This window comes from Salvia splendens, chromosome 7 (assembly GCF_004379255.2).
Source record: "Salvia splendens isolate huo1 chromosome 7, SspV2, whole genome shotgun sequence".
Classification (NCBI taxonomy): domain Eukaryota; kingdom Viridiplantae; phylum Streptophyta; class Magnoliopsida; order Lamiales; family Lamiaceae; genus Salvia; species Salvia splendens.
This window is the reverse complement of record NC_056038.1, coordinates 33,446,122-33,471,224: the sequence shown is the minus strand read 5'-3', so window position 1 is coordinate 33,471,224 and position 25,103 is coordinate 33,446,122. Positions and strand designations below refer to the sequence as shown.

The following is a 25,103-nucleotide window of genomic DNA, read 5'->3' as shown; positions in this document are numbered from 1 at the left end:
TGCACCCTATCCGAGTGTGTGTGTGTGTGTGTGTGTGTGTGTGAGTGAAAGAGAGAGAGATCAGTTGTAGGAAGAAACATTACAACATAGAATGTCTTAACCTTTTTTCTAAAATCCTAAATCCAGAAATGAAATGGATGGAAAATAAAGCAGCTTTATTTGCTGTCAGAGATAGGTGCAAATATATATATCCATTCGACAATAATACTATGATGCAGCCAAACATAAGCCAAAAGAGAACATTAGGTGGTTGTGGTTCAATCATCCAAAGCAAAATTGTATAATGCCAAGAGCTTCATACTAGATATTCAGTACATTGAAAATTTGCAATTGAGAAGGAATTTAAGTGGGATGATGCATTCAGAAACAAGAATCACAACGAGGCCAATTTACACATTACTGATGTCTTTTCGACTGTCACGAATCAGATTTGTAGGCTCACTCACAACATATTTGGGCAACTCATATTTTGCACCTGAAAAATGACAGATTCCATTAAAGATGATATACTGGATAGACATTGATTGTAGAGGAAAATTCACCAACCTCTTTCATCGTAGCAGATTGTTAAGTCGGGATTTTGAATAATAATGCCAACACTGTCCACAATTGTTTGGGCAAGAGTCAAATCAGCTTCAACTGCAGCCCGCAGAGCATCCCAGATCTCTGGTGATTTTATGGAAAAGATGAAATGAAGCAACAGCAAAGATAACCAAATTCAAGAGTATTTCTAGTTTGGTTCGACTGACAATGAACCTCTCATTTTATTAATAACAGAATACGAAGTCTGAGCATAAAATGTATTGATCTCAGATTAACACCATTTTTGCTACTCCCTCCGTCCCTCATTATGTGTTCCGGGTTTAGAGGTCTAACTAGACATAGGACCTAGTCACCTAGCACTGAAGTGCATAATGGAATTGGAACCACATGTGTTTTATTCATCATGCTGCACAAAGAGTAAGCTCAAACTCACACCTTACGTGTGAGATCTTATATTCAGTGTAAAAGGTGACAGTAATTGTCAGTTCCATTCATTCAGAGACTCGAGATGGAATCAAAATGAAGATATCATGAGCAATTGAGTATGCGAAAGCAGAGAAAACATATCAATATGGAAAAGTAAATTACTTGATGCTTAAAAAGAATTAAAGTAGCAGAAGCTAACAATACAGGTATTTCCGATATACATAAAATATGTTACCCAAAATCAGGTAGGATGTAAACCCATCTACAACAACAAATGAATGGAGCTACTAATAATATCATTCCACTACAGCTTCCAAAGAAGCATGCAATACTAATAACCATTACATCATCCCTTGGTAGTACTAGAATATTTGTGTATCATTGTATTCCTCTGGTAATACCTAAACTGAACATTCTCCTAGCACTTTATCAGTTAAGTTTAACAACACCACAGGTCCATATTCAATTTAACATATATGGACAACAAAAGGTTAGTTTACAACATTTTAATTGATCATTAGTAAGATGCAAGACATTAACCAAAACTAGATTTTATTTACACTCGGCTGGTGTTGGTTCTTTTGAACTTGAATTTTTAAAAAATATATACCAGATCAGATGGTCCAAACCTAATAAAGAATAAACCCACAAGTGTAAGTGCATAAACCATGATTCGAACATAAGGTATTTCCACATTGCAGAGAGCTATCATTAGTTACTACCTTTCCTACCACCATAGTGTGGAGCAGTGTCCCAGAACTCCTCGCGCATCTTCGTTAGCTGTTCTCTGGTTATGGCTTCTGAGTGCTTCCATGCCTTTGGTTTCCGTATCTTCTTCGAAGTTTCTGGATTTAGGCACAGTGAAGCAAGATTTAAGGGCTGTTTATCAAGCAAGCGCACTCACAAACAGTGTTACAACTTACAATGCGACGTAATGGGTGACTAGCACAAATAGATGCACAAAGAGCATTAAATAACATTAACATCCATCATTCAGTATGTGATATGTCGCCAGAACAAATTCCCAGCATCACTAAGTTATCATCCTCAATCTCTTAGTATGCAACTATATGCATCCCAGAATTCCACGTGTATTGATATTAAGGTATGCGTATTCTTGAAAGCAAAAATAGTAGATAGGTATTTCCATTACTTATTACACTATTATGCTGATAACTTCTCAAGTTTTTCATGTATCCTTTGTTGTTCTTCTTCTTCATCCAGTTTTGAAATTGGGAATCATCATGCATGGTAACGTTTCATTCCGGATATCCAAACAGATGCCGAAGCAGCTTTGGTGTGTAAACAAGAAACAGGAAAAGCAATTGATAAAACATTCAACTCGAGATTTTCATTTTCTGTTGTGCAACAAAAAGAGAAGTACCAGATGTGAAAACTCAAAGCTATCTTATTTTAGGAGCAACTAAACACTGAAAAAATCAAGAACTGACTCTTATCCAGTGATACGAATGGAAAGCCCGGGCATATATACAATAGCTTGGTGCTATCTAGCAACCACAACACACCAAATTAGGGCAATCTATATGAGAAAGCTAATAAAAGGCTGAAACTGGAAAGGGAAGTAGCACAAGACAGAATTGCTGGCCACTTCAACAACTGAAATGAACTAGGAGAACACAGAGGCAACAACATACTGTTTAAGTCTATAATCAGATTAGTGTAATTCCATAGAAACTGAACACAAAAATGATTAGACATGAAACAGTAATTACAGAATAAAGATTAAACCCCACTAGCTACATTAACCAAAACTCTATAAGCAACAAAACAAACCAGCAATGAGATCAAATACTTAATCGAATCAGCAACAACAAGTTACTGATACAAGAATTACAAAAAGAGTCGCAACACAATGGAGAAAGAAACAGTACCATCTAATTTATCACGCGATCCAGCGCAACCCATGCTGCCCCGTCACAGAAATTATCTCACCACAATTTGAAGGTTATTGTAAAAACCGTATAAGGAATAATAGGAGAGGAGGGGGACAATTAGTCAAATTGATTTTTGGTGTTTGGGTAAGCACGAATATCTACCTCTTTCCCTCCTCTCTCTCTCATACAGATAGTTGGGGAAGAGGGCAGAAGAAGCCTCGGTGTTTCTCAACTCTGAGAAAAGTGTTGAGGTTTGGGTATCCACTATCTTTCAACGGTTTTGCTGTATTTCTTGTTAATTTTTACCGCTTTTATGATTAGATTAGATATGTACGTCAATCCTAATCCTAATCCTAACCCTAATCCTAATCCTAATCCTAATCCTAACCCTAATCCTAACCCTAATCCTTAGTCTAATTCAATCAATAACTAAGAAACTAAATACGCAGTTCATTTTCTTAATATCAATTACAATATTGTTTAGATCAATTTAGCTAAAAAACGGAGTATTATTTTTATATTATTTTAGTTCATACAAGTCATATGCTCATGAATTAAAACGATTTTAAAATAATCTGATTGATATCTAAAAAGATATTTGTATTTTTATCCCATCCTTTCATTTTGAATTTTATAATTAAAATTTAGTTTTTAACTATTCATTAGATTTTAATTATTTTATTTTATCACTATCCTTATAAAATAATAGTACAATTAATTCGTATATTCATACATTAACTCTATAGCCGTTGTTTTAAATTTTTAATAAATGTATTTTCCCAAAATATAAACATCATTTTCTTTATTTTGTTATCAATCATTAAAATTATTTTACAAATTTACGTCAATTAATAGTAAATTTTCTAAAATTTTCATGGCTCGCACACCCAGTTTTGCCTCATTTTAAATCAGAAAACCAAATCAACTGCTCATTATCTTCTCTTAATTAAATAGAAAACAAAAATTAAAACAGTTAAATATTACTCTATTGCTTCTTTTAAGAGCATCCACAGTAGGAATAGCCCAACAATAGTCCAGACATAGCCTAGCAACAAACTCCTCCTATCACATCATCAGCCCTAAAAATCCTCCTGCCACATCATCAAGACAAGCAAATAGTCAAGCCATAGCCTAGCCACATCACTCAAAATTATATAAAATAAATAATTAACAATCACACAACATATGGAATTAAATTTACGACACAGATACGGGAAAATTTAATAATACTATTAAAATTTAAAAAAGTACATTAATTGAAAAAAGTACAATAAAATCAAAAAAGTACATTAATTAAAAAAGTACATTAATTAAAAAATTCACTCCTCGTCTCTGTCGCCTCCGTCGTCGCCGTCGCCACCGTCGTCGCCGCCTCCGTCGCCACCGTCGCCGCTGCCTCCACGAAAATAAAATAAAAAAAAATCCGTTGGGCGATGCGCTCGGCGATCCGGACCCTGCAATGGCGCCAAGCGGATCGCCCAGCGCCCGTATATCGCTAGGCGATTTTTTTTCAGAAAACCGCTAGGCGGTTGCAATGGTTCACCGAGCGCACCGCCTAGCGCCGGGGCTCGGCTAGGCGGTGCGCTAGGCGCCATTGTGGATGCTCTAAGCACTACAATTATATTTATAATTTTTAGGGTATGTTATATTGCTAACTCACGCATAAATTGCTAACTACAACTAAATGGTAGATATTGAATCATGAAATCAAAGCACATGATCATTCATCAATGAATATCAACACAATGCACAAAAAATGTCTATTAGGGTATTAATGTCAATCGACCAAAAGTTAATTATTACTAACTTTCAAAAAATATCTGAAAACTTTAAATAATTATAACTATCTTAATTTATATTATTTTTTTACACAACATATATCAAATTAAAGATAATTTATAAGGATTCTAACGAGATCACATTTGCATATATTTCGATGTCAATTTTTTTAAAAAAAATCTTGAATTTTCGTATTTTTCAAGAACAGCTTAATGTCAATATATCTATCATAATATGTCAACATAATACATATACAATGTCAATGCTAATTTGTGTTGACATATTCAATGAATCATATTGATATGCTTAATACACTGTATTTATATTTTGATCAAAAACCCTAATTTTGGTAGTTTTATTATCTTTTTAAATTTAAATAATAATAAAACGAAATTACACGTGACAATTTATTGACCACTAGATCTCTACAAATTTTATGATTTAAAATTAGTTGTAATCTATCTATATATATATAAAAGTTGAGTTTTGGGGGCATTTTGGAAAATTAAAAATTTTGGTTTGGGATTATAATGTGCCATTATAAATATTTAAATGAATATTAAAACTATATAATTAAAGGATCTCTAAATGTGTGATTAAGGTTAAAAACGTGTGACTAAAGGGCCTCTACATGAATTTTGCAGTTACATCATATGAAAGGTCAAAAAATTTTTGTTGTACCAATTATTTGTTTAAATTACTCCACAATAAATGGCATTAGGATAACTCAAATAATTAAGATTGAGAAGAATGTCAAAAGGTATTACATTTTCTATAAATTTGGATTCCTTTAATCAAATGCATGTCTATATTGTGTATCATCGTCTCTCGATTAATGATTTTTAATTTAATATGTAGATTGTATTCTCTATGTTTATGATTTGATATATTTTTTATATTGAAGATCTTCATATTTGTTTGCAATATCATGTAACCTATATTTTTGCAGCAACATGGCTTGCCGCAAGAAAACGAAAGAAGAGATTAGAAGAGGAAAAGAGCAATATGTAAGTTCAACTGACATCATATCTTAACATTTTTTTCTAACAAATCTGCACCACAATTGGAAACCACAACATGTTTGAACAAAATAGTACCTTTCAGGTGGAAGCGCTACTACTTCAGTTAGTGGCAGTGTTGGAGCAATAGAATTAACGCCGGTCTTCATTTGACGATCGTTTTGAAAAAATAGAATTAACATCGGTCTTGAAGTTTGCAGTGACAAAGGATTTGGAATTTGTAGAACAATATGAAAAGAGTATTTAGTGTACAGGTGGTGATGATGGTGGTGGCTAGAATTAATGTTTGTAAGTACTCCATATATACATTTTCATGTTTGATGATACGAAAGTCCAAGATATTTCTATATTTTTTGTAAATAGTTTGGCCAATTAAAAAAATTACAATCCCTTTCCTTCAATTTCTTACGCGTTGATACGTTTTTCTATTGCTATTACTTAATTTCATATGGTAAGTATATTAGAGTGCGAATAGTATTGCTAATAATTTGTGAATTATTACTCTCGAGTGTATTGTCATTTGTTATAATTTTTTGACCGAAATCTATTTTTAGTATTGGTTACTAATATTTTAAATATTTCATGTAAATATCTAGAAAATATATTTTTATGTTATTTTATATGAAAGTCTTTCCTGACATTATGGCATTTACCATATCCGAGAGTTACAAAAAATGATTCTTTTTGAAATACTGGTCTATATACGCGAGTTACAAAAAAATGGATACTTATGGAAATGGATGCAACCAAATCGGCCACACAATCTTATGCATTAAATGCACAAAATGATAGCCATGTTGAGGTTGATGAAAGTTTTTTTAGCTGTAAATTACCGTTATAATATTAAACTGTCTTATTGAATTTTAATATTGTATTTGTAATTATTAAATGAAAATAATATACAATGACATTCATGTAAATATAAAATGTTATTGTCTTTGCTCACCTTAATTTTTTAAAATATATATGTTACTATTAGTTGCATTAGCACATCAATACACTTTGTATAGTAAAATTTAAATTCTATTAATGTATTGATATGTAAATGTAAATGTTTATTATTCATAAAACAAACATGAGTATATTAATTTAGACTAACATCATATTAATAGTAATATGTGCGTATTTGTTTTTGCCAAATTTACGGATTAATTTAGACTTAACCTATATATAAAGGGGGAGTTTTGGGGTATTTATGGAATTATCATTTAAGCTTAAATATATAATTTAAATACTACAATCTAGACATTTAAGAATAAAAACTTTCTCACAAAGGTGCGTAGTGTGCCGCTACAAGCGCCAAATTTAATTTTAAAAAAAATGTGTTTTGTCTCTTCACTTCCACTTGAATAATTTGAAAGGTCACAAGATATAAAGGATATTTATTATTAATTTAATTTACAATAAATAATACTATACCATTGAGTTACTATCAAATCTTCTATAAATACCAATTCTATTAATCAAAAAAATACTATTTCAGTAGAGATGCTTCTGTCCGTCAAATCATGTGGAGTATTATCTTTCTCTCCCAACTATTTAATCTAATTTCTGTTTTTAATTTTATTCTATTCATTATATTATTACAAACAATTAAAAAATATACGTGGGCAACTATTTTGCAAAATCTTCACTTATTTTTGTAGGTACACTTTTGCCTTGAAAAAGCTTCAAAAGTAACAATTCTACACCAAGATATGAATCCACAAGCTGTTGGTTTGAAAAAATAGATATTATCATATGGGAAGACATAGTTTAGTTGGAGATTTGCGGCTATTCGGTTTTACCTTACTTAACTCGTAGAATTATCACATCACCGATTACTCAATATACATGAAATTATAAACAATTCAAGATATTGACAGACTGGTTTACCTCTCTTGCTTTCAAGAACTACATTACTGCTTTAATACTTGCTTTCAAGAGACAAAAACAGTTTCATAATCTGGCCAGACAAACAATCTCCCTCACTTTCTCAACAACCCAACAATCACATCATGTTTCCACAGTGCGACGAAAGTGTGGCCACACTATTCGCCCACGAGACCGGCCGACTAGCAAGGACGACTCCCGTTCCCACCAGTGTACACAGCCTGATAAGGTTTGCGGCCCTACTCAGACCCGAATTCGTTTCACACATAGCCATATTTCCGAGATTATTGCTTCAATGGCCTTCCATTTCATTTTCCAAAATTTATTATACATTTATTCGTTACTCATTTCATACAAATACAATGGTGGAAATTATTGTCATTCATTTTCCAAAATTTGATAACATTTACGTAACACTTAGTTTTAAATTTTTGGGAAATTAAAAGGTTTTAAAATTTTTAATAATAGGTGAAGAAAGTGAAAAAGTTTTGCGGAGTTATCTTCTATTTTTTGGACTATAGATATATGACATTTGGTAATTTATCCACTCACATTTTTTTCATCACGTTTTTCACTCCCTCCATATTTTCCAATACTCTTCATACTGTTTAACATGAAGTTATGATATTCTTTTTATTTTTTTTCTATTATTAAAGTTTGTTTTAAAGTGATTAACAAAGTAATGTTGAACTGGGACGGAGGGAGGATTTTATTTATATTTGACTCATTTGTTGGTCATGATGATTATATTTTAACGTTAAGGGTTTAGGATTTAAGTTTCAAGGTTTGGGTTTTTAGCGTATTAGGGTCACTATATTGCAATGTAATGAAGCTCGACTATAATAAAGTATAGTACTAATTTAAATGGATACAAAATACAAAAAAGATTATACAAAATTTTGTGACAATATTATATTACACAAATTTTTATACTTCAAAATACAATTTTAAAACCGTTTTGAGGTTTGAAAAGCTATCGTCCAATTTTAAAACTTGCAATATCACCAATTTGTTTTCGGAATCAAAACTTGATCTTGTATTAATCAATTAACAATTTAAAACCGTATGATAAAAAAAAATATTTAGTCGTGCATCGCACGTGGGTTAAAACTAGTTAGCAATTAAAGGTTGAGTTAGCAATTGATCACTTCCCTATAGACTTTTCTATATTATTATTAGTATCTTTCTTACTTTACTTTATCTACACTTTTACTACTATTAAAGTACTATTCCTTCCGTCCGCGAATAGGAGTCTCGTTTTTCCATTTTGGTCGTCCGCAAATAGGAGTCCCCGTTCATAATTACCATAAATGGTAAAGAGGCCCCAACTTTCACTAACTCATTTCACTCACATATCATTTAAAACTAATATATACAAGTGAGACCCATATTCAACTAACTTTCCTCCGCTCACTTTTCTTAACATTTCTTAAAATCCGTGCCAGAAAGAAATGAGACTCATATTCGTGGACCGGGGAGTATTATTTTTCTAAAATGAGTGCTTAAAATAATGACTCGCTTATAGTGAGAAGAAAGAAATACTAAAAAATTGAAACTCACGCAATAGAAATCCTAAAGAAACTAAAAAATTACACAATTTTTTTTAAATAAAAAATTACCATACAAATCTAAACCATTTTAGAATCCCTCAATCATCTTCTTGTGTACCTCTAATTGTAGTGGGTCAGAATTAGCTCGGATCTTTTCGAAGGTGCGCAATAGAGTTTAGGGTGAAATGTACCCAGTGTTTTAAAAATCAAACCGGACGACATCCATTCCGGGGGGAGTATTATTTTTTTAAAATGAGTGCTTAAAATAATGATTCGCTTATAGTGAGAAGAAAGAAATACTAAAAAATTGAAACTCACGCAATAGAAATCCTAAAGAAACTAAAAAATTACACAATTGTTTTTTTTAAATAAAAAATTACCATACAAATCTAAACCATTTTAGAATCCCTCAATCATCTTCTTGTGTACCTCTAATTGTAGTGGGTCAGAATTAGCTCGGATCTTTTCGAAGATGCGCAATAGAGTTTAGGGTGAAATGTACCCAGTGTTTTAAAAATCAGACCGGACGACATCCATTCCGGGGGGAGTATTATTTTTCTAAAATGAGTGCTTAAAATAATGATTCGCTTATAGTGAGAAGAAAGAAATACTAAAAAATTGAAACTCACGCAATAGAAATCCTAAAGAAACTAAAAAATTACACAATTGTTTTTTTAAATAAAAAATTACCATACAAATCTAATCCATTTTAGAATCCCTCAATCATCTTCTTGTGTACCTCTAATTGTAGTGGGTCAGAATTAGCTCGGATCTTTTCGAAGATGCGCAATAGAGTTTAGGGTGAAATGTACCCAGTGTTTTAAAAATCAGACCGGACGACATCCATTCCGGGGGGAGTATTATTTTTATAAAATGAGTGCTTAAAATAATGATTCGCTTATAGTGAGAAGAAAGAAATACTAAAAAATTGAAACTCACGCAATAGAAATCCTAAAGAAACTAAAAAATTACACAATTGTTTTTTTAAATAAAAAATTACCATACAAATCTAAACCATTTTAGAATCCCTCAATCATCTTCTTGTGTACCTCTCTAATTGTAGTGGGTCAGAATTAGCTCGGATCTTTTCAAAGGTGCGCAATAAAGTTTAGGGTGAAATGTACCCAGTGTTTTAAAAATCAGACCGGACGGCATCCATTCCGGTCCAGTTCATCGCAAAAAACCACCAGCACGTTGAGCTGTTTTGAACCAGGTGAGCCAACACCAGCTCGACCGTGAACTGTACTGGCCGGTTGGGTCGAACCTTGTACCTAATGGATACAAGCCCTACTCCTCTACCACTGCGCCACTTCAAATTTGTTGACATGATAACAACTTTAATTATACTTAATAACTACTTACATTTATTTAATACTCCATTTAATTATATATTTCAGTAACCTAATTAATAATATTGTTTATTATTGTTTCAAACCAACTAATTTATTCTAATATCACTCTATGTATAATTTATTTACTAAACTTTAATACTAATATTTTATCCTACACTGAGTCTTAATTAATATTGACATATGCATATATATATATATATATATATATATATATATAATTATGTATAAGTTTTAATATTTTAAGTACTATATATTAATAATTTATTAAAATTCATTATACTTATCATCAACTAAGTTTAATAAAATATTGTAATTCACTAAATTGTAATGTTATAAATATAAATTTTGATCAAAATTCAATCCTATGTTGTTATAAATTTGTATATATTTATATAATATAAATTAAATTGTATATGCTACAGTAAAACGGCTGGTAGTAATGACACATTAGTTTTGGTCATTGAGGTTTGAGCATCGTAAAACAATATGAGAATTAAAGCATTGAAAATGAAGCAGACTCACACTCCTAGCAGGCCTTATGATATCTCGTCATTGGTCGAGAATTGAGGATCGTGTAGTAGGAGTTCATGCCACGCTTCACTTCAAATTGTGAATGCGTTTTGTCCCTTTGAAGAAATTTAGTATAATAGTAAATCATTTTAAGTGTCGTCCCTAATTTATTTTTTCCTTTCCTAAATCAATCTCATTAAAAAAAATAGAATAAATAAGCAGTAGAGAGTCCCTCGACGAAACCAAAAACCAAGCACGTTGAAAGCTTCAAATCAAACTCTGGTTGCTCGAGGCATTCCGCCTCAAGTCTACCTACTTTCAAATTCAGATCTCTTGTTTAACGGTGAGTTTCGCTGCATCAATTTCCACTTTTTCGCTTATTGCGGCGCATCTGTTATTGCTATTCAATTGGTCTGTGTTGTTTTTGCACTTTCCTCTTTTTCGTTTATCGCTACATTCTCTTGATAGGGTTTTTGAGTAGTGAGGTGAACTGATTGTTCTGGATTTTAGAATTTTCGAACTTGAGATTAGTTGTTTTAGATCTAATCGTGCCTGATTTATCGAAAGTCAAAGTATTTGCGATTAGAGAAATTTCGGAATAAGGGTTTAAATTCGCTAACCTTTCGTAATTAGAGATTCAATTCACTGACCTTTCGTAATTTGGGATCGAAGCATGCGTATTCTTCGTAACAAGGAATTTCTGATATTTTAGCTTATTTATGTGTTTTTTTAATATCATTTCCCTCTAACCATTTATCAATCATCTAAATTACCCCCTTCAAATTTTTTACCAAAATTCTATAAAAAAGTAGATCCAACCGTTTCTAAATAGGATTTGTCCAACTTTTTTTGTCTTCTTTTCCATATATTTACGTGAACAATTATCACTAAATTGGCTTTCTTGGAGTCAGCTTCTTAGATTTTCGCACATATTTTTACTGTATTTCTTCTAGGTTTATGCTTTCCTCTACCTCTATGCTGCAATTTACTTGGCAGAAATTTTTTTTTACTAATGAGAAAGAGATTAAGCATATCCTCTAGTAAGTCTTCACATTCCTTCGTATCCTGAAGATGACCACGCTTAGTAGTTTCCTTAATCATCTTGTTCCATTTTTGGTCAATCATGTTGAAAAATGGATCAGGCGACCTTTTCTCCATCACATAATCCCTCGCATTGCATAGATCTTCAATTTCATCATCAGCTTCGAGAGCATCCTCCAAATCTGATTCAAAATTTGAAGGAGATAATTTAGACAATTGATAAATAGTTAGAGGGAAATAATATTAAAAAAACACATAAATAAGCTAAAATATCAGAAATCTCTTATTACGAAGAATACGCATGCCTCGATCCCAAATTATGAAAGATCAGCGAATTGAATCCCTAATTACGAAAGGCCAGCCAATTTAAACCCTTATTCCGAAATTTCTCTCGCGGGTATTAGGAACCTAATCGAGCAGAATTTTATTGTTATTGGACAATTTTATTGTTTCGATTTTACTTGCCCATTATGCCAGTTTCGAATTACGTTTGTAGCTTGTGGTGTAACGGTTTGGGCTGAATTATATTGAAGAGGCACGGCTCATTTTTCCATGTTTGTAATGGTGCCTTGCAGGCTTGTGAGTTTGTATTCATCTCTGAAAGATGGGAGGAGGATTTAGGGTGTTGCATCTTGTGAAACCTTTCCTTTCGTTTCTGCCCGAAGTTCAAAGCGCGGACAGGAAGATCCCCTTCAGAGAGAAAGTTATATACACTGTGATTTCTCTTTTCATATTCTTGGTGTGCAGCCAGCTTCCTCTGTATGGCATTCATTCCACTACTGGAGGTGACCCTTTCTACTGGATGCGTGCTATTCTCGCATCAAGCCGTGGAACTGTCATGGAGTTGGGTATCACTCCCATTGTCACATCTGGACTGGTGATGCAGCTCCTGGCTGGGTCCAAAATCATTGAAGTTGACAACAATGTCCGTGAGGACCGGGCACTATTGTAAGTTATTCGTTTTGTGCTTTCTGCCACTTTATTCACACAGTGATCATCCCTTATCTTGTCCAATTGGTTCATATGTATCAAGGCATCTGCTTGACTCAATTTAATCTTGTTTTGGCCTCAGGAATGGTGCTCAGAAGCTTCTCGGTATCTTGATTGCTGTTGGCGAGGCTGTTGCTTATGTCCTCTCTGGAATGTATGGAAGTGTTGGTCAGCTTGGAGTGGGGAATGCTATCCTGATTATTCTGCAACTGTGCTTTGCTGGTATAATTGTGATTTGCTTAGATGAATTGCTTCAAAAGGGTTATGGTCTTGGTTCTGGGATTTCCTTGTTCATCGCTACCAATATCTGGTAAATAACTGAACTTTTATTAAGTTTCTTACTTGGTTCAATTAAATTACTAGGAGACTAGGACTAATTGTTCAGTAATTTAACTGTTGTAAATGAAATGCATTTAAATTTTCTTCTTTCAATTTGCAGTGAAAGTATTATCTGGAAAGCATTCAGCCCTACAACTATCAATAGTGGCCGAGGTGCTGAGTTTGAAGGGGCTGTCATTGCATTGTTCCATTTGCTTATAACTAGAACCGATAAAGTCCGTGCACTTCGAGAGGCATTTTACCGGCAGAACCTTCCAAATGTGACCAATCTTCTTGCTACCGTGCTGATCTTCCTCATCGTGATATATTTCCAAGGTTTTAGAGTGGTGTTGCCTGTGAGATCTAAAAATGCTCGTGGACAACAAGGCTCTTACCCAATTAAGCTTTTCTACACCTCCAACATGCCCATTATTCTTCAGTCTGCCCTTGTATCCAATCTTTACTTCATTTCTCAGGTATGCCTGATTATAGTTACTGATTTTCTTAGTTTTATTATTGCCTCTCTTGAATTTCATTTCATCACTTTGTACTGCCATCATGCAGTTGTTGTACAAGAAATATGGTGGAAATTTCTTGGTCAACTTATTGGGCACATGGAAGGAATCTGGATATTCAGGTCAATCGATTCCAGTTGGTGGCCTTGCTTACTATGTCACTGCTCCATCAAGGTAAACCTTTGTAACTGTTGGTGGATTAAACATGTCTCTTCAGTATTATGTGTGACTCCCTTATTCAGTGTTCAAATTTGGGGATTATAAGAAAGTCATAACCTCTGTTATATTCGATATCCATTTTACTGCAATTACTTATTGAACTTTCTTTCCTCCACCATCTGTTTTACAGCTTAGCAGATGTGGCAGCAAATCCTTTCCACGCACTTTTCTACATAGTATTCATGCTATCTGCGTGTGCCCTGTTCTCAAAGACCTGGATTGAAGTTTCTGGATCCTCTGCCAGAGATGTCGCCAAGCAGCTCAAGGCAAGAATTTCTAAACACTGAACTCATAAAAAGGCATAGTACAGCGGGTTGGGGAAGGGGGGGGGGGAGGCTACATGAAATGCCTACATCCCACAAATGCCTTACTGATATTATGCAATCCTGCTGATATTTGTGCAGGAGCAACAAATGGTTATGCCTGGCCACAGGGATTCAAATTTACAGAAGGAACTCAACCGTTATATCCCGACCGCTGCAGCTTTTGGAGGAATGTGCATTGGTGCATTGACTGTGTTGGCAGATTTCATGGGCGCCATCGGTTCAGGAACTGGAATTCTTCTCGCCGTGACGATCATCTATCAGTATTTCGAGACTTTTGAGAAGGAGAAAGCAAGCGAGCTTGGTTTCTTTGGCTTCTAAGCCATTGGCCACCACTTTCCATATTCATCAACCGCTATGGATAGTTTATACTGCACAAACTGGAGCTTCCAAAATTTTTAAGCAAATGTGCTTAGAAACCACTTTGTAATTTTAGTGGTAGTGCTAGTGGTAGTATTTATTTTTCCCTCAAGACAGATTTCAGCCAAGTTTTTCTATTTAGTCTTGTATTAGCTTGAAATTTTCGGATACTTTGGTATCTTTAATCATAATACAGTATATTTTTTCTTCTACCCCCTTCTGTTGTGAAATTATATCACTCTTTGATTTTAAAGTAAAAAAGAAACATTCCTCTTGATTAAATTAAAGAAACGTTCTCCTCATTGCATCAAACTATTTCCAATAAATTCGGCTTTATACAATTAATTACTATGTTCTCGATCAGCCTCAAAGGGAATGTTATTCAAAACTTGATGAACTACATCGTGGTTGAAGGGAGTTGACAGGTGTTGGCTTTGATATGACGTGTTAGAATTGCCAAACCTTCACAACACTTCAAAAAAAACCCAGTATCTAACGCCTTTTACTCCATTGCGCGGTGTTCCACCCTCAACTGTGAGTTTCGTTACATCAATTTTCCAATTTTCTTCTAATCTGTAATTAGTGTTCGATTATTTATTTGTTTTAGTATTTCAGGTGCATGTTGTTTATGGGTTTATGTAACTAGAATTGATTGTTCCGGTAGTTTTATTTTGGAGCCTCAGATTTTTTTGGTTTGAAATCTGCCTGATTAAAGGGAAAAGTTACTGAAAGCTTATTTTTTCTGTGACTGTATTCAATTGTTGTGAAGCTCTGTATTCTGGATTGATATTTGTGTTGTGATATCATTCTGCTGTCAGTATCATGCAATAGGTTGGATTACTTAAAACTCAAGCTTCAAGAAATTGTGCATGGGCTGCTTTAAGTCTTGAATAAAAGTTGCATTTAGCATCAACAATGATTTGTTACTTTACGAACGGTCAATGTTCATTTGGGTGGTGTTCGATTTCCTAGATAAAATAGTACCAAAATATAATCTAGGATTGAATCTCATGAACCAAACACACTACATATTTAATCTGGGATACAATCTTGCAAACTGAACACCCCCTTGTTGAATAGAACTGCCCCATGTTCTAGACAATTTTACTGTCCATTATGTTTGATGTGCATTCGTGTTAAGATTAATTGTATTGAAAAGGCATGGCTCATTTAAACATCTATATAATGGTATATTGCAGGCCTGGAAGTTTGTTTTCATCTTCCGAAAAATGGGAGGAGGATTTAGGGTGTTGCATCTTGTGAAACCATTCCTTTCGTTTCTTCCCGAAGTTCAAAGCGCGGACAGGAAGATTCCCTTCAAAGAGAGAGTTATATACACTGTGATTTCACTTTTCATATTCTTGGTTTGCAGCCAACTTCCTCTGTATGGCATTCATTCCACTACTGGAGGTGATCCTTTCTACTGGATGCGTGCTATTCTCGCATCAAGCCGTGGAACTGTCATGGAGTTGGGTATCACTCCCATTGTTACATCTGGACTAGTGATGCAACTCCTGGCTGGGTCCAAAATCATTGAAGTTGATAACAATGTCCGAGAGGACCGTGCACTATTGTAAGTTACTTAATTTTGTGCTTTCTATTCAATTTCTTCACACAAATATCACCCCTATCTTGATTCAATTGGATTGTGTTTTGGCCTCAGAAATGGTGCTCAGAGGCTTCTTGGTATCTTGATTGCTGTCGGCGAGGCTGTTGCTTACGTTCTCTCAGGAATGTATGGAAGTGTTGGTCAGCTTGGAGTTTGGAATGCAATTCTGATTATTCTGCAACTATGCTTTGCTGGTATTATTGTGATTTGTTTAGATGAGCTGCTTCAAAAGGGTTATGGTCTTGGTTCTGGAATTTCCTTGTTCATTGCAACCAATATCTGGTAAACTTGGGGATTTTTGTTAGTTTCTTAGTTCGCTTCACGTACTAGTACTAAAATCCTTTAAGTATTAAATTAGCTGTTGGCAATGTGTAAACTTTATTTACTTCCATATGTAGTGAAAATATTATCTGGAAAGCTTTCAGCCCTACAACTATCAATAGTGGCAGAGGTGCTGAGTTTGAAGGTGCTGTCATCGCATTGTTCCATTTGCTTATAACCAGAACAGACAAAGTCCGTGCACTTCGCGAGGCATTTTACCGCCAGAATCTTCCAAACGTAACCAATCTTCTCGCTACTATATTGATCTTCCTCATCGTGATATATTTCCAAGGTTTTAGAGTGGTTTTACCCGTGAGATCTAAAAATGCCCGTGGACAACAAGGCTCCTACCCAATTAAGCTTTTCTATACCTCCAACATGCCCATTATTCTTCAGTATCCAATCTTTACTTCATTTCTCAGGTAGGCCTACTTCTTTTTACTGAATTTCTATTTGGAGAAATCAGTAATGGGTAATTTCATTCTATTATATTCACTTAAGAGTATTACAGAGACATGCCTTTATAGGCTAATTTCATCCTATACAAGGTAAACCTAATTTACAATAGATGTCCCTCTATTCTTGGCAAGATATTTTCTAAATCAATTACACATTCATGCCTGATTCTAAGGGATATTATTCTAACACTCCCCCTCAAGCTAAGTAACGGAGTTTCCGATACTTAGCTTGTACAGTACTTCTCGAAAAAACTTCGAGTCCACCGCTTTCGTCAAGATGTCGGCCAGTTGATCTTTGGATTTCACATATGGCATCTCCACAATTTTTGCTTCAAGATTCTCCTTTATGAAGTGTCGATCTACCTCCACATGTTTCGTTCTATCATGATGAACTGGGTTTTCAGAGATACTTATCGCTGCCTTGTTATCACAGAACAATTTGCAAGGATGGACCGACCGAAGGTCCAATTCTGTCATGAGTCGTCGTAACCATAGAACCTCTGTTAATCCACTCTTGATTCCTCTGAATTCCGCCTCTGCACTTGAGAGTGCTACAACCTTTTGCTTCTTGCTTCTCCATGTGACAAGGTTACCTCCTACAAAGGTAAAATACCCTGCAGTCGACTTCCGATCATTCGGATTTCCTGCCCAATCTGCATCAGTGAAACCATGTATCTCCAAATGTCCGCGTTTTCCAAATAGAAGTCCATGCTCAGTTGTTCCCTTCAGATACCGAACAATTCTCAAAACTGCTTCCCAATGTTCCTCTTGCGGTGCGTGCATAAACTGGCTAACTACTCCAACTGCATACGCAATGTCTGGTCTAGTATGGGATAAATAAATGAGTTTCCCAACTAACCTCTGATATCTCCCCCTATCGGCCAAGTTTGCTCCTTCCCTTATCTGTAATCCATGGTTCTGTACCATTGGAGTATCTGCGGGCTTGCGGTCAATCATTCATACTTCTGCTAGTAGATCTAGTATATACTTCCTCTGATTTATAAAGATTCCCCTTTTTGACCTTAGTACCTCTATTCCCAAGAAGTACTTAAGAGGACCTAGGTCTTTCATCTCGAACTCATGAAACAAATTCTTCCTTAGTTCGGCTATCTCCTCCTCGTCATCTCCAGTAATGATCATGTCGTCTACATATATGATTAAGCACGTGATCTTCCCTTTCCTTTTCTTGAGAAACAGAGTATGATCTGAGTTACTCTGCCTATACTCATACTTCTTCATTACTTCTGTAAATCTCCCAAACCATGCTAGTGGAGACTGTTTCAGTCCATACAACGTCTTCTTAAGCTGACAGACTTCCCCATCAGAAAACTCTCCCGTGAACCCCGGCGGTGGTTCCATGTATACTGGTTTCGTCAACTCACCGTGTAGGAACGCATTTGTCACGTCGAACTGGTGAAGAGGCCAGTCCTTGTTGGCGGCGATGGAGAACAATACTCTCACGATATTAATCTTGGCAACTGGTGAGAATGTTTCAGCATAGTCCACGCCGTATGTCTGGGTGTATCCCTTCGCCACGAGTCGTGCCTTATACCTCTCGATAGTCCCATCTGGTCTTCGTTTGATCGTGAACACCCATCTGCATCCGACGGGTCTAGCTCCTTCGGGCAATTTTTCCTTAACCCATGTACTGTTCTTCATCAACGCTTTCATTTCAACGAGCATTGCTTCCCTCCACTTCTTATGCTTCATTGCTTCTTCTGCTGTCTGTGGGATTTCCTCTTCTTCGTATAGTACAGCTTCAAATGCCCGTGCCATTTTTGTTAAGTTTCCCTGAACAAAGTTCGCCACCCCATAACGACTCTTCTTCCCTATCTTTTCAGGGGAATACTTCTTCGGCGGAACTCCCCTTGTACTTCTATGAGGGAGCACATATCTCCCGGTATCTCCATCCGCAGTGTTATCTTCCTCTCCTTGATCTGTTTCCACTGGATTAGTAATAGCTGGACTTTCAATAGCACAAGGCTCAGAAATTACCTCGGATATCGTCGGAGAAGGATTGCTAGGGGGCGGATGAGATGGCTCTTGTGGTGAGACTTGCTCGGTAGCAGCGACTGTCACTGGGTCTTGTGGACCCCAATCGAGGAGCTTGACAATGGCACAACCCAACTTAGATAGTCCTCGGAATTAGAGTTATCTAGACCATTCTCCCCCTGACTACTAAGGTGGGTGTCATAGAAAAATTCGGTTTCAAGGAAGTTACAGTTCATAGTGGTAGTGATTTTTCGAGTGTGAGGATCGAAGCATCTGTACCCTTTTTGGTTCACCCCGTACCCTACAAAGACACATTTGGTTGCACAGGGAGACAATTTGGTTCTCTCATGTTTAGGGATATGGGTATAGACGGAACAGCCAAAGACTCTGGGTTGGAGGTTCAAGTGTTCGGGTATCTTGGCTTGTTTGGATAGTGCATCAAGATGGGTTTTCATGTTCAGGATCTTGGTAGGGAGACGGTTAATGAAGTAGACGGATGTAGCAATTGCTTCAGGCCAGAAATATGTGGGGACTTTAGAGTCAATCATTATAGCTCGGGTCATTTCTAGGATTGTCCTATTTTTCCGCTCCGCCACCCCATTTTGTTCTGGTGTATAGGCACAAGAGGTCTGGTGAATTATGTCTTTTTCTTTGCAAAACTGGGTCATATCATTGTTAACGAATTCCCTCCCATTATCTGACCTAAGAGTTTTAATAGTGGTTTGGAATTGTGTATGGACTAAGTTGAAAAAGGAGTTAAATCTATCAAACACATCAGATTTGTTTTTCAAGAAATATATCCATGTCATTCTAGTGCAGTCGTCAATAAAAATCACAAAGTATCGAAAACCATTCCCACCAATAATTGGTGCAGGACCCCAAACATCAGAATGTACTAAAGAAAACATGGATTTCATACGAGTGTTTGTAGGTTTAAAGGACTGTCGGTGGCTCTTGGCCAAAACACAAGTTTCGCAAGGAAAATCAGAAGGAATTGAAAAGTTCGGATTAAGTAATTTAAAGTAACCAGGAGATGGATGTCCTAGTCTTCGGTGCCAGAGCCAAGTTTCCTGTTTCGTGGATCCGTGAGCCAACATTGCACTGCCAGTTTGAGCTATCTCGTCCACATAGTAGAGTCCATGTTTCTCAGTGCCACGCCCAAGAATCCTCCTCGTCAGAATATCCTGCAAGATGCAAAAGTCGGGTTGCATTAGAAGTGTGCAATTCAGTTCTTTAGTCACATGACTAATAGACATCAATCTCTGGGATAATGTGGGAACATATAAACAATTTGTGAGCCGGAGAGTAGGTGATATTTCAATAGTACCCGCCCCCATAACGGTGATAAACTCCCCACTCGCAGTCTTAATATAAGATTTAGTAACATCATGTAGTTCAACAAAATCACTCCGATAGGGTGTCATAGTGTCAGTTGCCCCGCAATCAAATATCCAACCAGTAGCATTTGTATTACTAGAAACATGAAACGCAACGGAAATATTTCGTAGGGGTGCAAACTGATTAACATGCACAAAATTAGGGCAGTTATGCAATTTCTGGGTATCTGGGGGTCTATTTTCGAATTTCAGGAAGTTGGGTGGCTTGACTTGAAAAAGATGGGGTTCCTTTTTTAATTTCAAGTAACTTAAGGATTTTTTCTGAGCCTAGGATCGTTCTTCCTGCTCTGAGGCCATGTAGAAATCAGTAATGGGTAATTTCATTCTATTATATTCACTGAAGAGTATTACAGAGACATGCCTTTATAGGCTAATTTCATCCTATACAAGGTAAACCTAATTTACAATAAATGTCCCTCTATTCTTGGCAAGATATTCTCTAAATCAATTACACATTCATGCCTGATTCTAAGGGATATTATTCTAACACTATTGTTCTGTATTGGCTTCACTACAACTCATTTCATGATTTATACAGGCCTTCATGCAGTTGTTATACAAGAAATATCGTGGAAATTTCTTGATCAACCTGTTGGGTACATGGAAGGAATCTGAGTATTCAGGTCAATCAATTCCAGTTGGCGGCCTTTGCTTACTACGTTACTGCTCCGTCAAGGTAAAATTTTAAAGCATCAAGAGCACCTTTTCCCGGGCAACTCAATTTATTAAATTTAAGCTCATAAAAGACCATAACCAAAGTTGATTTCCGTCCCACTTAATTTGTGAAGTGCTTATTAAACTTTTCGTTCTTTGCAATCTCATCCCAGCTTAGCAGATGTGGCTGCAAATCCCTTCTTCCATGCACTTTTCTACATAGTATTCATGCTATCAGCGTGTGCCCTGTTCTCCAAGACCTGGATTGAAGTTTCTGGATCCTCTGCCAAAGATGTCGCCAAGCAACTCAAGGCAAGATATATAGTATATTTTTTTTAATCTGAACTCATAAAAGTTCAACTGTGTTTCACATTTCAATTCTGTGCAATTTTACACAATGATCTGTTGTGGATAAAGTTTATTACCCTCACCCCATTTGGCTACAGTGGGAATTCCAGGAATCCCAGTAAAAGCAAGGTAACTGATATTTATCTTATTGATGATATTCTGCAGGAGCAACAAATGGTTATGCCTGGGGACACTGGGATTCCAATTTGCAGAAGGAGTTGAACCGCTATATTCCAACCGCTGCAGCTTTTGGAGGAATTTGCATCGGTGCATTGACTGTATTGGCGGATTTCATGGGCGCCATCGGTTCAGGGACTGCAATTCTTCTTGCAGTGACAATCATCTATCAATATTTTGAGACGTTTGAGAAGGAGAAAGCAAGTGAGCTTGGTTTCTTCGGATATTAATTCTGTAGTTGAGCTTTCCATGCACTTCTCGACTGTTGTGGGTGGTTACACTGCACAAGTTGGAGGTTTGTAGAAGAAGATTAAGATGACAACATAGTTGTAGCAAATCTGCCTAGAAACCGGACCAGTTGTAGTGTTTTATGTATAATATCGCAGTGTGAAAATGCGCCTAGGTTTTTCTACTTGGTCTCTATCTTAACTTGAAATCTTCCCAGCCTTGATAATTCATAGTTGAGGTTCTAACTTTATTTCAGTTATCTTTCTTTTGCGAGGGAATATTTTTTTTGGTTAGTGAATGCTGTGAAAGGTATCAATTTTGGTCATCAACATTTGAAAATATCTTTTGAGGTCCACGAACTCTACTATAATAATTTGAGCTACCTTTTCACTGTTTTAAACTTTTTGGAGGCCATAAAAGACAATTCTTTGTTTCTATTTACTCTCTTCATTAAAATATTGGGTGAACATCTATTTTGGCTTAAATCAGTAACTAAAACATCTATTTTTGGCTTAAATCCATAACTATTGATCACAATTCTCTGATTCTCAATTCTTTAAATTAGATTTGAGCCATAACAAATTTGAAGGAAGCATGGATGAAATTGACTATTTGTTATTTGAAGGAAGCATTGACGAAATTGACAGTTTCTTTATTAAAAATCACCTAGTGAAAAATCAAACGCACAACTAACTAAGATGCAATCTACGTGAAATCACAATATTACAGCCCGTAGAGCTTCCCAATCAGCCTCTCATTTCTTACCGATGTCCTAAATTTATTCATTCAGCCCGTAGAGCTTCCCAATCAGCCTCTGATTTCTTACCGATGTCCTAAATATTGATGTAATCACAAAGAATAAGGCTCAATTTGGCTTTTCCTAGTGCCCTCTATCTATGCCATAGTGACCAAGCGATATCAACTATCATGCAATGCAATGTCATTCCACGCTCGAAAACATGTAGAAAGTGTTCTACTTTGAGGCTTTGAACCTTACCATTTATGGGTTTTTATGCAAGTGATAGTGCTTCACATTTCCATCGTACTCAACTTCATTCAATCAAAACCACAAGTTCTTGAATAGATTTTTCAAAACAAAGCAAGTCATTTTTTTTACTACGATTCAATAGGGGGATCATTACCAAATCATGCATCAAGGCTTGGGAAAAAGATAAAACACAGCACTTTACAAAAACGACACAACACCAACACGACCGAACAACAAAACAAACCCCCTCCTCACACTTGGACCTTGCTTGCCCTCAAGCAAGTTTGGTTAAAATGTTGGAAAAGGAAACACATCACTTAAAAACTTAAAAAACCAAGAACAACACACAAGAATCCCACCTCCTCACACTTGGGCATTGCTTGCTCGAGAGCAAGTAGACCAAGTGTTTAGAGATAGATTACTAACAACACGAAATACAAAACATGCAAAACAAGGCCGGCAAGGCCACAAAACATGCAAAACAAGGCCGACAAGGCCACAACACCAAAAAACTTTAAGTAAACACATACATCACACATACAACATATATATACAACAAATAAAAGAGAGGGTTGGATAGAAATCACCTCCCCCGCACAAAGCGGGGGGTACGGGTTGATGTGGCAGGTGGTGGTGAAGGTGGTGCAACTGCCTCCTTGGATTTCGATTCCAAGCTCATGTGTCGGCTTCACGACTCCTACTGTTTTGGCCACTTTATCCACTAGGGCATTCAGACTACCCAGCTCAACAAACTGGCCAAGATAAATGTGTTCTTCCGGAAAAGCATCGTCGAATCTTGCTTTCCAATCCTTCCAAGTAGACGCATTCAACTTCCTTTTAGGATCCCTCTTCAAAGCTTTGATCAACTCATTTTCTTGAGTTTTGTCTAGGCACCTATTGTTGATCATGAGAATGGTCTTTTCTTCCAAATATTTGATGATGGGAGGAAATGCATTGCGCTCCAATTTAGATTGATGCACCTCCAATGATAGAAGCTTTTCTTCTATTCTTAAGCTGGGCAGCTCACCATGGCTGGGTAGTTCCTCCAGATTAGGCAGTTTACATCTCTCAGGTGGGTTTGTGTGATTCCTCTTCTTGCACCAAGTCATTATTTCAGCCTCTATCTCCTCATCACTAAGCTCTTGAGTGTTGAACAACTTGCATTCACTAAGTTCTTTGAGCTCAACTTGTTCTTCAATGGAGGGCAATAGATACATATCTTGCAAAAACTCGACTTCAAGAAAGTCGGGACCTTTCAACTCTTTGATCAAATTCTCACCTTGGACATTTTCCAAATCACTATTGATACTAACGGGGAGAGTGACATTTTCCCAAAGCAGGCATGCTTAAGGTTGGTGGGCAGTGGCTTCAACTCCAATTTTGGTGACCGAACTTCCGACGGCACCACTTCCTTCTCTGCCCTCAAACTGGGCAGGTTGCACTGACTGGGCAGTTCGTCTGGATTGGGTAGGTTACTGGCAGATTTTGCACGCTCCAATTTGTTGCACCACTTCATGATGGCCGCCTCTGGTCTCAAATGCATGGGTGTCGGCCCATCGGGTTGAATGATGATGTTCACTTCAATCTCCTCATCGCTATCCTCTTCATCTTCAAACTAAGCAGTCTCCTGACTTGGGCAGTGTGTTGCACTGGGCAATCTGAGCCCCTGTTCCAATGATACCCTTGGTCCGCTGTTTGAGTTATTGTCGAATGAAGCTTTCAACTCTTTCCCGGACCTAAAGGCAATTTGATTAAGAATCTCATTCCTTGGGGGTTGCACTTGAGCCGGAATTCCTCCACCATTCCCACTCATATCATTGATGGATGATAAGGCTAATTTCATGCATCGGTCTAGGGGTTCATTTCATGAAATTGCTGGGTCTAACGCATTGAATTAAGTCAGGTATGTGAAGTTTTTCGCCAGATCCAGGAAAAGAAGAGGACGCTTGCATGGTCCTAGGAAACTGGCGAAAGGGTGAACAATTGGAAGAAAATTGCTAGACGGAGGAAGCCTCGGAGTTGAAGGGTAGAATAGGGATTTCTACGAAAACTCTAGAAGGCTATGTCCGCATCTATAAAAGGGAGAAGCATGCAGGCTGGAGGGACCTTCTCGGCTGGAGGCCTCACTAACAGCTCCTTGCTCGATTCACCTTTCCACACACTTGACTCCGAATTCGCGAGAGATTCCAGTTAACACTTGGCTGGTGGTTCACGTTTAG

General features: G+C 36.4%; 2 protein-coding genes and 1 pseudogene across 2 annotated transcripts; 2 read left to right on the top strand and 1 right to left on the bottom strand.

The window, feature by feature from the left end:
• Positions 1–225: 225 nt before the first annotated feature.
• On the bottom strand, positions 226–3,141 carry LOC121811202 (ubiquitin domain-containing protein 1-like). The gene is made up of 4 exons (XM_042212009.1): positions 2,862–3,141; positions 1,692–1,814; positions 547–666; positions 226–475 (listed from the first exon to the last, which is right to left on the bottom strand). The coding sequence occupies exons 1-4, from the start codon at positions 2,893–2,895 to the stop codon at positions 390–392; spliced, it is 363 nt and encodes a 120-aa protein (XP_042067943.1). The 5' UTR covers positions 2,896–3,141; the 3' UTR covers positions 226–389.
• Positions 3,142–11,123: 7,982 nt separating this feature from the next.
• On the top strand, positions 11,124–14,924 carry LOC121811007 (protein transport protein Sec61 subunit alpha-like). The gene is made up of 7 exons (XM_042211755.1): positions 11,124–11,289; positions 12,563–12,935; positions 13,060–13,287; positions 13,417–13,771; positions 13,860–13,984; positions 14,160–14,295; positions 14,434–14,924. The coding sequence occupies exons 2-7, from the start codon at positions 12,592–12,594 to the stop codon at positions 14,671–14,673; spliced, it is 1,428 nt and encodes a 475-aa protein (XP_042067689.1). The 5' UTR covers positions 11,124–11,289; positions 12,563–12,591; the 3' UTR covers positions 14,674–14,924.
• A 1,017-nt stretch (positions 14,925–15,941) lies between these two features.
• LOC121811008 lies at positions 15,942–21,898 on the top strand (annotated as a pseudogene).
• The last annotated feature ends 3,205 nt before the right edge of the window (positions 21,899–25,103 follow it).